The following is a 15,034-nucleotide window of genomic DNA, read 5'->3' on the forward strand; positions in this document are numbered from 1 at the left end:
TCCTCAGACAATCCCGCACGTAAAGAAGCCAGATGTGGAGGTCCTGGGCTGGCGTGGTTACACAGGGTCTGCGGTTGTGAGGCTGGTTGTACTGCCAAATTCTCTAAAACGACATTGAACATAAAATTATCTGGCAACAGCTTTGTTGGACATTCCTGCTGTCAGCATGCCAATTGCACGCTCTTTCAAAATTTGAGACATCTGTAGCATTGTGTTGTATGACAAAACTGCACATTTTAGAGTGGCCTTATATTGTACCCAGCACAAGGTTCACCTGTGTAATGATCATGCTGTTTAATCAGCTTCTTGATATGCCACACCTGTCAGGTGGATGGATGGTTTATCTTGGCAAAGGGGAAATGCTCACCAACAGGGATGTAAACAAATTTGTTCACAACATTTGAGAGAAATAAGCTTTTTGTGCATATGGAACATTTCTGGGATCTTTTATTTCAGCTCATGAAAAATTGGACCAACACTTTACATATTGTGTTTATATTTTTGTTCAGTATAGTATGAATTAAAGAATTTATATCACCCTTCATGTAGTATGAATTAAAGAGTTTATATCACCCTTCATGTAGTATGAATTAAAGACTGATAATATCACCCTTCATGTAGTATGAAGTAAAGATTATTTATATCACGCTTCATGTAGTATGAAGTAAAGATTGTTTATATCACCTCTCATGTAGTATGAAGTAAAGACTGTTTATCACACTTCATGAACTATGAATTTGCTAATAAATTATTTGTGCTGTGTAGTGCTTGTGCTAAGCCTTTATAATTTGTTTTTTTTGTAAAGTGGGACTTGAAATAGCTAATCAAACTTCCAGTGTAAAATGAGCAGACTTTTTTTGCTTTTTATTGCTTTGCCATTTATTGCACCTCAGAGTGATTATAAAAAGAGTGATACAATACCCTGCACTTTCAATTTAGTTTTAGACTGTCTTGAATGGTTCACTCGTTATCAGTGTGGCCTGATGATAGAAAAGCCTGATCACACTAAAATGACAGAATATCAAACTTGAATGTCCAGTTTGAATAACTTAAATCCTATCGTGGTTATTACAATGCCTGTAGTTAATAGGACCTTGTTGCATTTTGTTAAAAACCAGAGTAAATATGAATATAAATGTGTTCTGTGTCCTGATAAGGCTGTTGTCATCCAAAGAATCTCAGGAAAAAAACAAACATTCTCATTTATAGTACACAGCTGTAGAAAATAAGCTTTCAGATCCCTGGGTTACTAATACCCCTGCAATTGTATGCATAGTGTGCAGATCAATGCCCACTGCTTAGAAACTAAAATAAATCATGTTCATCTATAACATTGTTTGGACAAAAATTGTGCTAAAATGTCACAATACATTTGGCTGTGCATATTACTTGTAAGCTATAATGTGAATGTCAGAAAAATGTAACAGCAATTTCATACTATTCAGGATTCAAGGTACCGGACTCCAAAATTAAACGTTTTTACTGCTTAATGGTATGCGTTCTATGGCACGCTGTGTGATACAATACCACAAGGTAGCAGGCCACTAAGTTCTTGTTCAATAATTTTTAGGGTTGTTGTCACTTTGACTTCACTATAACACTTTCTCATTGCAGAAAAATGATCTATTGATGAAAATGTTTGTTGGCTACATGACAAGCAAAATTTGGCTATTTAATAAAAGACACATTTCTGAGAAACCAGAGGAGAGAAGATAACTGTATGGATATTGGTCAATGAGAGGGTACTACAGCAGCAACAACTAATGCATTCTAGAACCTTTGTAAAAACCTTTGTCTTGCCTTGTCACATGAGGCAAACATACAATTTGACCACTTGATTATGGGTTATACTCAAACTAACAACTCTTGTACATGTCTTCCCAAGAATATGACAAGAACAAAAAGACAAAGTTTCCTACTCTTAACTGTACTATTACTACTTATGGTCAAGAAAACCTGAAATGGGAATAAGGTGTGCCTCTTCAAGAAGTGACTTGTATCCTACGGTTCACAGAATGGAAGGAGGGGTTGCAAGACTAAAACCCCCCAAATACACTAGATTGGTATTGACTATGAAATTGTTGGTTTTGACTATGAAATTGTTGGTTTATTGTATTTGAATGTGTGTATAAGAAAATAAAAATGTGTCTGATGAGACTGTCATACTGTGGTTTTGAATGGCTTTCAATGTATAGTAAAAGCCATGCTTCCCGTATCAAATGCACAGCTGGAGGCTGAGTTATCATTACATCAGTGGTCAGCGGGTCTTTGAGGTACCACTTCCTTCAGCGAGGCCATGGCTGAGTGGATGCGCACGTGAAGTCTGTTCTCAAAGTCATAGCCTGCATAATCCTCCTGTGGCAGAGCAAAGAAAACAATGACAAGCTCACAATCAGAATGGACTGTGTTAAGACAAAGGTTGTTTGTACCAGTAATTTCAAACAGGAAATCGCTAACTATTCATATATATAATCTAATAAGTGTACCTTTGACTGAAGCAGAAAAGCTCTCCCTTTTCCAACTGTCTGGATAGAAACACAATGCAAAAAAAATCTCATTAGTTTATTGAGATAAATTCCTTAATTAAATGTTGAACACAAACACCCACATGCACATATTGTCTGAGTTGAGATATCCTCACCTCTGGCTTGGCAAGCAGGACACATCCAAGCTCATAGCAGGAGTATGGCTGCACATAAGAGTTGGTCTGTCGACCAAACTCATCTCTGGCTGCCAGCTGGAACGACTAGATGTGAGGAGAAAGACCAAAGGAAAATCTAATGATATACAGTGCATTCGGAAAGTATTTAGACCCCTTGGCTTTTTCCACATTGTTACATTACAGCCTTATTCTAAAATGTATTAAATAGTTTTTTCTCCCTCATCAATCTACACACAATACCAGATAAAGACAAAGAAAAAACAGGTTTAGAAATTTTTGCAAATGTATTAAATTTTTTTTTTATTTAATCAATTTTAGCATAAGGCTGTAACGTAACAAAATGTGGAAAAAGTCAAGGGGTCTGAATACTTTATGATTCACTGTAATTCAGCACAAATACCTAGATAATGAATAACTAATAAGTGCTTAATTGTTTGTACTGGCATATGATAATATAATGATAGTACAATAATGTGCTTAGGTACAAATTATCTAATTACCTGGATAGCATCTTTATTATTTCCATGGCATTTGTGAATGGAACCAAGAAGGAGGTTTTTCAGACCCCTGCACGATGCGTCATCCACACTCTGTAACACTAAAAAGAGAGGGAACGATGTCTTAAACACAGAAATTGTACAATACTTTACAATCTGTTAGTACAGTGGTTAGCACCCCACTGTGTCATAGGAAACTCCTTAACTAAAGGATTCAGGCCTCCTGAGTGGCGCTGTGGTCTAAGGCACTGCTTCGCAGTGCTAGGTGTGCCACTAGAGATTCTGGGTTTGAGTCCAGGCTCTGTCCCTACCGGGAGACCCATGGGGCGGCTCGCAATTGGTCCAGTGTCGTCAGGGTTAGGGGAGGGTTTGGCCGGCAGGGATGTCCGTGTCCCATCGTGTACTGGCGGGCTGGGCGCAGTGCACGCTGACACGGTCGCCAGGTGTACGGTGTTTCCTCCGACATATTGGTGCGGCTGGCTTTCGGGTAAAGTGGGCATTGTGTCAAGAAGCAGTGCGGTACGGCTTGGTTGGGTTGTGTTGCGGAGGACGCACGGCTCTCGACCTTCACCTCTCCCGAGTCCGTATGGAAGTTGCAGAGATGAGACAAGACTAACTACCAATTGGATACCACGAGATTGGGGAGAAAACAGGGTAAAAAAAACTAAGAGATTCAGTCTTCTCTCTATGAAGCATGTAAGAATTTCATATTTTTTGATATTGTAATAGAAAGCTTATGCCTGTTGTATTGCTGTTTAGATATGATGACATGTAAAGGATGATAAAGGTTGGGAAAAGCTTCAGCCCTTACCCTGATTCATGAGCTGCAGTTTGGAGGAGGAGCAGTTGGGCAGAGCCTTCCACAGGTACAGCACCTCTATGACTCCCAGAATGCACAGCTCTCTGGTGGGAGACATCTTCCTCAGTCTCTCCGCCTGCAGTAGGGTGAGGCAGAGAGGCCAAGGCAGAGAAAGGGAGAGGATTCATGGTTATTAGTTTCACAAAGTGTGGATAAAGACATGGTAAATACACTTAGATGAAAATGACCCACCCGCTTGAGGGCAAACTGCTCAATCTGGTTGTTCTTCCTCTTGAACAGTTTCTGGACATCTTTGAAGACACACTTGGCACCATCCAAGTCCCCTGCAGCTCCCTGACATACTGTACAGAGGGGGGGAGGAGGGGGGGGGGGTTTAGAGTGTGAGATAACTTTGAGAAGATGAAATGATGATGATCGATTAATGCTCCACAGGTTCCTGGGCAGTGGCTCTCTCACCTCCAGTCAGGTAGGCATAGTAACACTGTGACCACCGGGACTCATTCTTCAGCCTCTCAAATGACCTGAATGCATCCTCAAAGTTCATCTCTATCATACTGCACCAGCCTGAAATCAAGACAAGACAAATAGGTACAACAGATGGATTTGTCTCTCAGTGACTGTAAACAGTACATGATGAGAGTTTGCATGTCTGGGTGCTCATTTGAAAGTTGGCATGCATGTATGCGAGGTTAACAAGTACCGATTTCATAGAGACACACGTGCTGGATCTCTCTTTGGTCTGATGCCAGCTCTAGTGCATCATGGAAGGACACCAGTGCACTGTTAATTTGGCACTGGAGATAGATGAGATAGAGATGAGATGGAGATAGCACACAACTCATCACTTGACACAATTACGAGCTACAACAACTTACTGTCCTGTACAACACTAAGCGGCAACATACTGTTGTTTAACCTTCAGATGACCTCATGCTCACCTCTAACCTCTGAACACGTCCTTTAAAGAACATGAAGAGGGAGGAATTGGGGTAGACCACAGCCTTCCTCTGCAAAATGGCCTTGGCTTCCTCCAGGCCTGCCTGAGTGTCAGAACCATCCAGTGCAAAAAAGGGCAGCACTACTGTGTGATACCACAGGAGGGCCAACCTGGGCAGGGAAGAGAGAGACAAACGGTTTGTTTGAATGACAATTTAAGATGTTTTTAATAAATATTGATTACAGTACATTCAAGTTCTTAGATAGTTAACATGCAACAAGGTTTCCTTTCTTGTCAAATTAGAGATGCCGTATAGAACAAAACCCCACTGCAGTAATTTGGTAAAACACCATCTAAATTTCATAAATAGCAAATGGTAGTTTGTTTCAGGGCCATTTTTCACCACTAGACATTCTAATAAGTATGGGCATGATTATTGCTATTCTTAGATCTACTAGTCATCATGTCACCACTCAACTGCCACTGACAGCATGCAATTGTACTCAATATGTCCCCAATTCTCTATGACTTCAAATGTTACAACAAACACCTGTCCCTGGTTCCCTGTATTATACACTGAATAAATACGCTATGATTATAATATACCACTGTGATGCTCTATGAGATATGACAAAACAGATGGCCATGTATGAAACAGCAGGAACAAGAACTATGCCAAGAGCTGGGAAAGAGATGAGCTGAAACACATCATGCAGAGTAACAACACATCATCCCAAATCAAGCTTTTCTTTCAAATGATGACATCATATCTACAGTGCCTTCAGAAAGTATTCACCCCCTTTACTTTCCACATTATGTTGTGTTACAGCCTGATTTTTCAATTGATTACATTGAGATTTTGTGTCACTGATCTATCTACACACAATACCCCACAATGTCTAAGTGGAATTTTGTTTGTAGAAAATGTTAGAAATTAATAAATTTAAAGAAACTGTCTTGAGTCAATAAGTATTCAAAACCTTTGTTATGGCAAGCCTAAATAAGTTCAGTAGTAAAAATGTGCTGAACAAATCACATAATAGGTTGCATGGACTCATTCTGTGTTCAATAATTTTTTATGAATACCGCATCTCTGTACCCCACACATACAATTATCTGTAAGGTCCCTCAATCGAGTAGTGAATTTCAAGCACAGATTCAACCACAAAGACCAGGGAGGTTTTTCAATGGATCGCAAAAAAGGGCACCGATTGGTAGATGTGAAAAAAAATATCCCTTTGAGCATGGTGAAGTTATTAATTTGGCTTTGGATGGTGTATCAATAAACCCAGTTACTACAAAGATACAGGTGTCCTTTCTAACTCAGTTGCTGGAGAGGAAGGGAACCGCTCAAGGACTTCACCATGAGACCAAAGGTGATTTAAAAAAAGTTAAAGAGTTTAATGGTTGTGATATGAGAAAACTGAGGATGGATCAACAACATTGAAGTTGCTCCACAATACTAATATAAATGACAGAGTGAAAATAAGGAAGCCTGTACAGAACAAAAAATATTACAAAACATCCTGTTTGCAACAAGGCACTTAAGTAATACTGCAAAAATATTGGCAAAGAAATTAACTTTCTGTCCTGAATACAAAGCGTTATGTTTTGGGCAAATCCATCAATCACCTTTCAGCAGGACAATAACCTAGAGCACAAGGCCAAATCTACACTGGAGTAACTTACCAAGATGACATTAAATGTTCCTGAGTGGCCTACAGTAGTTACAGTTTTGACTTAAATCGTCTTGAAAATCTATGGCAAGACTTAAATGGCGGTCAAGCAATGATCAACAAATAACTTGATAGAGTTTGAAGAATTTATAAAAGAATAATGGGCAAATATTGTACAGGTGGGTTAGAGACAAAATAACTTAGACTCTTAGAGAAAGGTGCTTCTACAAAGTATTGTCCCAGGGGTACGAATACTTATGTAAATGAGATATTTCTGTATTTCATTTTCAATCAATTTGCAAAAAACATGTGTTCACTTTGTCATTATTGGGTATTGTGTGTAGATGGGTGAGAGAAAAAACGTATTTTATAAATGTTTTAATTCAGGCTGCAACACAACAAAATGTGGAATAAGTCAAGGGGTATGAATACTTTCTGAAGGCACAGTACATAGATCAGCTCATTCAAGCAGTAAAAAGAACTGACAGTGACCTGAACAATATGAAAATTATCCCTTTCCTTCTCCCTTTGCTTGAATGTCATTCCCTTCTCCCTTTGCTTGAATGTCATTCCTTTCAACTACTACACCGAACAAAAATATAAACGCAACATGTAAAGTGTTGGTCCCATGTTTCATGAGCTGATATAAAAGATCCCAATTTAATGTTAATTTCCCTACCATAAGCCGCCTCCATTATCGATTTATAGATTTTGGCAGTACGTCCAACCGGCCTCACAACCGCAGACCCCGTGTAAGCACGCCAGCTATATGCAAAGGATATGTGTCAGCAAGATGGGGCAAATGGCGCTCACACCAGATACTGACTGGTTTTCTGATCCACGCCCCTACCGTTTTTTTAAGGTATCTGTGACCAACAGATGATTATCTGTATTCCCAGTCATGTGAAATCCATGGATTAGGGCCTAATGAATTTATTTCAATCGACTGATTCCCTTATATGAAGTGTAACTCAGTAAAATCTTAGAAATTGTTGTTGGGTTTTTATTTAGTATAGTAAGTCTCTCTCTCTCGCTCTCGTCCTCTAAGAAGTACTCACGTAGCTAGTGGGGCCTTCATGTCCTTACTCTCACTGGCATACATGAGGGAGGACAAACCCTGGAGACGGTCACCAGGGAAACCCAGCAGGTTGATGATCTTGAGTAGGTGTGGTGGTACCATAGAGATGCAGAGGTGAAAGAGGCCGTAGCCGAAGCTGACGGAGCCCTTGAGCCGGTCCAGGGCCTCTTCAGTCACAGCGCCCTCCACTGGGGAGTTGTGATTGGCCTGGTCTGAGGACAGATCCTCCTCATGGGAGGAAAAGCGCCTCACACAGGTCTCCTGCAGCTGGCTGATGTCACTGTGGCACTTATTGTACATCTTCCAGGCCTTACGGAGGATCCAGCCTCCTTTGATGTACGCTGTTGAAGAGAAGATACTGTAAGAGGCAGTCCAGCGGAGATGGAAAGGTAAATCCAATTAACTCTCATGACTCCTATTTTACTTGTTTTCCAAAATCAGTAGACTGGTATTAATCATATCACATTATAGAATAGAAAATGTATCGAAAGAATTGTTAAGATACATTTTGCATTACAGTTCTTATTGAATGATTGTGGATTCAACAAATGATACATTACATGAGAGCTCCTGCTTGACGAAGGAAAGCACAGCGAGGTAGACCTGGCAGTCGGCCACAATGATCTGTCGCTGCAGGCGGTCCACAACCACGACCCCTGACCTCTGGGACTCCAACTGACAGACAGAAACACACAGCAGTCTGGTCATTCTCTGATCAACTCTCAACTAAACCATCAGCCAGCTATGTCCAGCTATGCAATGAAGAAGCCCCCTGTGTTGATCATAAACAGGTCTCCATTCTATTCCTTCATTCTATTTCAGAGAGTTACACCAATTACATTTAGTGTGGGTTTGACATGATCTCATAGTTGCCAATATCACGCTCAATATAGAAGATTGTTAACAAAGATAGTTTCCATTTTCGCTTTGATTATTGATACTGAAAGAGCTGGCAACAATTATGTTGTTTAACAGCCGAAATCAAAACAGAACTATGCATGCTACATTACCAATGTTGGGATATCCTAAACATAAATGCTCCATGTAAATGAAACGTCTGCCTGCCTGCCTGCTTATCTGCCTGTAATCAGTCGTCCACTCACGCTCTTCTTGATTTTGTTCCTGATTGTCTCTATGACGCCAGCGTTGTCACTCTCACACAGCTTCTCCGTGGTCCTCAGGTCATCACACGCCGTCTGCATCTTCTCCTCCTCAAAGGTCATCATGGCATTCTGCAACGTCACACACACACATTGGAGCTTTTCAGCTAACGCTGGCACAGTGAAAACACTCATGCAATGAATTAAAACAATAAGGACCAGATTTCATGTATAATAAGACCAGATTGAGTTTTCATTGGGGTGTATTGGCCACAAGTGTGTTGTAATGGGACTGAAGGAGGGTTATAACACAGGGGTTACACAATGCTTTCACAAAGCAGGCTCAGTACAAAGAGCCCTTTCTAGGCCACAGCACATGGAACACAGTGACATTGGCACAGACCCTGGAACTGACCCTGTATATAGCTTACTTACTTTCTCGTGTTCTACTTATTTCAATTTCTTGTGTGTTTTTGTTCCAGTTTATTTTATAGTACTATTGATATTGATTACTTTGATTACTGCATTGCTGGGAAAGAGCCTGCAAGAAAGGCATTTCACTGTACTTGTGCACCTGACAATAAAACTAGAAATTTGAACTTGAAACATCGGGACCCAATTGTGTGTGTGTGTGTGTGTGTGTGTGCGTGTATCTGTGTGTTACGTGTGAGAGCCACACTGTTTGGTCAACAATCTCTTGTTCAGTGGCCTTTTATCACACTGTCAGTCAGAGAACATTTACTTGAACACGTAACTGGAGCGTTTCCAGAATCCCAGAGAGGAAGTCATGAAATAAATCTACTGATAGTAGATACAGTTGAAGTCGGAAGTTTACATACACCTCAGACAAATATATTTAAACTCAGTTTTTCACAATTCCTGACATTTAATCCTAGTAAAAATTCCCTGTCTTAGGTCAGTTAGGATCACCACTTCATTTTAAGAATGTGAAATGTCAGAATAATAGTAGAGAGAATGATTTATTTCAGCTTTTATTTCTTTCATCACATTCCCAGTGGGTCAGAAGTTAACATACACTCAATTAGTATTTGGTAGCATTGCCTTTAAATTGTTTAACTTGGGTCAAATGTTTTGAGTAGCATTCCACAAGCTTCCCACAATAAGTTGGGTGAATTTTGGCCCATTCCTCCTGACAGAGCTGGTGTAACTGAGTCAGGTTTGTAGGCCTCCTTGCTTGCACACGCTTTTTCAGTTCTGCCCACAAATTGTCTATAGGATTGAGGTCAGGGCTTTGTGATGGCCACTCCAATACCTTGACTTTGTTGTCCTGAAGCCATTTTGCCACAGCGTTGGAAGTTTGCTTGGGGTCATTGTCCATTTGGAAGACCCATTTGAGACCAAGCTTTAACATCCTGACTGATGTCTTGAGATGTTGCTTCAACATATCCACATAATTTTCCTGCCTCATGATGCCATCTATTTTGTGAAGTGCACCAGTCCCTCCTGCAGCAAAGCACCCCCACAACATGGTGCTGCCACCCCCGTGCTTCACGGTTGGGATGGTGTTCCTCGGATTGCAAGCCTCCCCCTTTTTCCTCCAAATGTAACGATGGTCATTATGACCAAACTGTTCTATTTGTGTTTCATCAGACCAGAGGACATTTCTCCAAAAAGTACTATCTTTGTCCCCAAGTGCAGTTGCAAACCGTAGTCTGGCTTTTTTATGGCGGTTTTGGAGCAGAGGCTTCTTCCTTGCTGAGCGGCCTTTCAGGTTATGTCGATATAGGACACGTTTTACTCCCTTCTCTCCACTGGGATTCTCTGCCTCTAACCCTATTACAGGGGCTGAGTCACTGGCTTACTAGGGGTCTTCCATGCCGTCCCTAGGAGGGGTGCGTCACTTGAGTGGGTTTGAGTCACTGACGTGATCTTCCTGTCCGGGTTGGCGCCCCTTGGGTTGTGCCGTGGCAGAGATCTTTGTGGGCTATACTCGGCCTTGTCTCAGGATGGTAAGTTGGTGGTTGAAGATATCCCTCTAGTAGTGTGGGGGCTGTGCTTTGACAAAGTGGGTGGGGTTATATCCTGCCTGTTTGGCCCTGTCCGCGGGTATCGTCGGATGGGGCCACGGTGTCTCCCAACACCTCCTGTCTCAGCCTCCAGTATTTATGCTGCAGTAGTTTATGTGTCGGGGGGCTTGGGTCAGTCTGTTATATCTGGAGTATTTCTCCTATCTTATCCAGTGTGAATTTAAGTATGCTCTCTCTTTTCCTTTCTCTCTCTAGGAGGACCTGAGTCCTAGGACCATGCCTCACCTGGCCTGATGACTCCTTGCTGTCCCCAGTCCACCTGGCCGTGCTACTGCTCCAGTTTCAATTGTTCTGCCTGCGGCTATGGAACCCTAACCTGTTCACCGGACATGCTACCTGTCCCAGACCTGCTGTTTTCAACTCTCTAGAGACAGCAGGAGCGGTAGAGATACTCTGAATGATCGGCTATGAAAAGCCAACTGACATTTACTCCTGAGGTGCTGACCTGTTGCACCCTCGACAACCACCGTGATTATTATTATTTGACCCTGCTGGTCATCTAAGAACATTTGAACATCTTAGCCATGGTCTGTTATAATCTCCACCCGGCACAGCCAGAAGAGGACTGGCCACCCCTCATAGCCTGGTTCCTCTCTAGGTTTCTTCCTAGGTTCTGGCCTTTCTAGGGAGTTTTTCCTAGCCACCGTGCTTCTACACCTGCATTGCTTGCTGTTTGGGGTTTTAGGCTGAGTTTCTGTACATCACTTTGTGACATCAGCTGATGTAAGTAGGGCTTTATAAATACATTTGATTGATTGGATATAGATACTTTTGTACCCGTTTCCTCCATCATCTTCACAAGATCCTTTGCTGTTATTCTGGGATTGATTTGCACTTTTCGCACCAAAGTACGTTCATCTCTAGGAGACAGAACGTGTCTCCTTCCTGAGCGGTATGATGGCTGCGTGGTCCCATGGTGTTTATACTTGAGTACCATTGTTTGTACAGATGAACGTGGTACCTTCAGGCGTTTGGAAATTGCTCCCAAGGATGAACCAGACTTGTGGAGGTCTACAATTTCTTTTCTGAGGTCTTGGCTGATTTCTTTTGATTTTGATTGTCAAGCAAAGAGGCACTGAGTTTGAAGGTAGGCCTTGAAATACATCCACAGGTACACCTCCAATTGACTCAAATGATGTCAATTAGCCTATCAGAAGCTTCTAAAGCCATGACATCATTTTCTGGAATGTTCCAAGCTGTTTAAAGGCACAGTCAACTTAGTGTATGGAAACTTCTGACCCACTGAAATTGTGATACAGCGAATTATAAGTGAAATAATCTGTCTGTAAACAATTGTTGAAAAAATTACTTGTGTCATGCACAAAGTAGATGTCCTAACCGACTTGCCAAAACTATAGTTTGTTAACAAGAAATTTGTGGAGTGGTTGAAAAACTAGTTTTAATGACTCCAACCTAAGTGTATGTAAACCTCCGACTTCAACTGTACATACAGAATACAGTGTATGCCTCCACCCTTGTAAATGTTTGCTTTTCAGATTATTTAAATTATGTTTCATTAGTGCAACTATGAGGCCCTCTATGCATCAGTGGTCCTTTTACTGATGCATTATCCTTCCAGGCGTTTTGTTGCATGGGAGGGCATCTCTGGCTTCATGGTGCTCCAACTCTGACATGAGGGGCAGTGACAGCGGGATTTTGTTTTGTGACCATGTTATGGAAAATCTGTCGCCTTCTCTCTCTTTTCCCCGACTGACTAATAGAGCATCAAACACATCACTACAGAGAGTGATAGTCTCCACAGCTAAATTATTTTGATGAGTTGAAGATGCAGCCATTATGGTAATAGTTGAAAATGAGGGGAAATGGACAATAGTGGGCGTGATGTAATCCATTCACAAATTGGGTCGAGTCAAGTCTTGACACATCTAACTCACTCAATGCACTGTATGGTGTAATGTCACACACTAACACTGTTAGGATGAGTCATTTCATTAGCCCTGTCTCTCTTAGCTTGCATGCTTGTGGTGATGTCATGAGAGAGAGAATGTCAGTAGAGGTATGATGTGAGCCATCTCCAGGAAAACAACCAAAGGGTCACGGCAACACATCTGTACTGCAGCCAAGATGCAGTCTGAGGAAACTCACCAGGAAGCTGACAAAACTGGCCCCAAAGCTCATCAGTGGACTGTGAGTCCTGAAGAGAGAGGACAGAGTTAATGGAAGGGAGAGATAGACACATTAAGGACGGAAAGTATGGAGAAGATGACAAAAATAAATATAACTTACAAAGTGGGTGAGCGATAGAGACAGTTACTTCGGCCTAACACCAAACATAATTCAAGAAAGCAGGGGAAATAGTAGCAAGTGAATGTTGAGTATCGACTATGAGGAAAAGGTATGTTACTAAGGAAACAAACTAAAGATCATAATTGATTATCAAAAATCATTCATCAAATTGGTATAAAAATAACCATGAACATCTTAGTCACTAGATATGTTTTCCCACATAGTGCTTTACAGAGAGGGACATTCAGTCCTTTCCTCTGTGTTTCAGCATCATCAGCGACTCATGGAGGGAGAAAGGCTTGATTATCCAGGGAGCTAAAATTAGCACAGTAAGTGGAAGTTTCTCCTATTGGCACAAACATATCTGGATTGCCGTGAGTGCAGTGCACTATCCTTCCATTTCTCAGTCACCATTACCCCTTCAACTGTTTGGAATGTCAGGGCCAGCATCTAGTAGTACATAACCTACTATTTCAGTTCTTGTTTGGGGGGGGGGGGGGGGTAGGCAGGCTATGAAGAGGGATAGTTTGAAGAGACAAGGCTGGATTTAAATTTAGACTTTCATTAGCCTATATTGTATGCTCTCTGCCTGTTTCATTACAGTATGTTACACCAACTCAATAACATTCATCTGCAGCTTTAAGAGGAAATAAAGGGTAAAGCAAATAATACATAATCATAACCACAAGTGCAAACAGGCTAAACATTTAAAATAAAAACTATGCCTAACCATGGTCATGCACCAGTGTGTTCTACTAAATAGAACAAACGGTCTTTGTGTTTTGGACTTTAGTAGGACAGTGTGTTTGGGGAATTACCGATGCAATTGGCCACTGAGATTATAATACTTTAATGATACCAAAGCCTTGTATAAGCCTAAAATATAACATAGCCTGTATGGCTGTGATGGGTACGATCTCAAAGGAAATATGCTGAGCTCTGATGTTTAAACAATATTTCCGTCCAACCTTCAATTTGCTGGGGGCACATTTGCATAAACTACCATGTGAATATTTATTAATGATTCAAGGTTATCTGTCATGATTAGATAGGTGCAGCATATTGCTTTACCTACATATTATCATATAATAGGCTACGTTTTATTAAATTATGAAGGCCAGGAAGAATATCTCACCTATATTTTCTGAAAAGCTCGTTGCTCTCCTTGAATCCGTTGTTGAGAAGCATGTTGATACCTTGAAGAGCGAGCTCAGCGTCGTCTATGTGCTGAGCTTTCTCCTCTACCTGCTGAGACTGCTCCGGGCCCGCCATTGTTTATGCCTATCGTCTGCTTAATATAATTAATAAATTCAATACAGGCCAAAATGTGGTTCCAAAATGATTCTTCCCTGTAGACTATCCCACCTTGTTTAGTGATGATGACACTCTGCCGGCATATCCGTACAAATGAGGTGAGAGACGCTCCTTTCAGCCAAAATTCTGACGGTATCACACCAGAGCAGCGATAAACCTCTTCAGAAGGCGACGCAAATTGGCCACTGGTAAATTAATCCTTGGCGCATATCCGAGCTTCGTGCAAATGCACACAATGCACCCTTTACATGCTATTTCTATGATTAAAATAGGTATACATTCATTTAGACATAGCTGTTCTTCCTCGTAATTTACAATGTGCTAGCTGGTTGTCATCATATTTGCAATGCACAAAGTCAAAGTCTCCTCAGCTTGCTGTGTTTTATGCTATTACATAACAAGAAGAAAGGGCTGTTTAGCTTTTTTGTCTGCACCACGCAATGACTGTCGTCAGTCGAAAAACGGCTTCTCGTCATAACGTATAGCATAGTGCATCTCTAGTAGGAGGTTTCAAAGATGAAGCCTGCTGTGGTAAATCAGCAACCTGCCATCGCACTGTGTGCTGGCTCAGCTTCCCCTGCCTGCTGGCTATTTCCTCTCATCAGTACCCTTTCTAATGTCCTGCTCTGCCCCCCCCCTTCTCAGAGCAAATTTG

General features: G+C 41.3%; 1 protein-coding gene across 3 annotated transcripts; it reads right to left on the reverse strand.

Moving 5' to 3' along the window:
- Positions 1-258: 258 nt before the first annotated feature.
- LOC106613856 (tetratricopeptide repeat protein 39C) lies at positions 259-14,996 on the reverse strand. Of its 3 annotated transcripts, XM_014216540.2 has the most exons (15): positions 14,431-14,995; positions 14,201-14,353; positions 12,925-12,973; positions 8,774-8,902; positions 8,231-8,345; positions 7,651-8,011; positions 4,918-5,086; positions 4,680-4,773; positions 4,436-4,543; positions 4,211-4,320; positions 3,971-4,094; positions 3,163-3,260; positions 2,642-2,746; positions 2,487-2,525; positions 260-2,355 (listed from the first exon to the last, which is right to left on the reverse strand). In XM_014216540.2, the coding sequence occupies exons 2-15, from the start codon at positions 14,335-14,337 to the stop codon at positions 2,251-2,253; spliced, it is 1,743 nt and encodes a 580-aa protein (XP_014072015.1). In that variant the 5' UTR covers positions 14,338-14,353; positions 14,431-14,995; the 3' UTR covers positions 260-2,250. The 3 variants fall into 3 exon arrangements, with proteins under 3 accessions (XP_045543508.1, XP_014072015.1, XP_045543507.1); XM_045687552.1 differs by having other exon boundaries at positions 259-2,355; positions 2,487-2,521; positions 14,201-14,996; XM_045687551.1 differs by having other exon boundaries at positions 14,201-14,995.
- Between the last annotated feature and the right edge of the window lie 38 nt (positions 14,997-15,034).

This window comes from Salmo salar, chromosome ssa10 (genome assembly GCF_905237065.1).
Source record: "Salmo salar chromosome ssa10, Ssal_v3.1, whole genome shotgun sequence".
In the NCBI taxonomy this organism is placed as follows: Eukaryota; Metazoa; Chordata; class Actinopteri; order Salmoniformes; family Salmonidae; genus Salmo; species Salmo salar.

Excerpts from the sequence above, each read along its gene's own strand:
- LOC106613856 (XM_014216540.2), bottom strand. The coding sequence starts at position 14,337 with ATGGCGGGCCCGGAGCAGTCTCAGCAGGTAGAGGAGAAAGCTCAGCAC. Across the intron at positions 4,095-4,210 it reads AGCAGTTTGCCCTCAAGCGG|GCGGAGAGACTGAGGAAGAT; the intron begins GTGGGTCATTTT and ends ACCCTACTGCAG. Across the intron at positions 2,526-2,641 it reads TCCTGCTTGCCAAGCCAGAG|ACAGTTGGAAAAGGGAGAGC; the intron begins GTGAGGATATCT and ends GTTTCTATCCAG.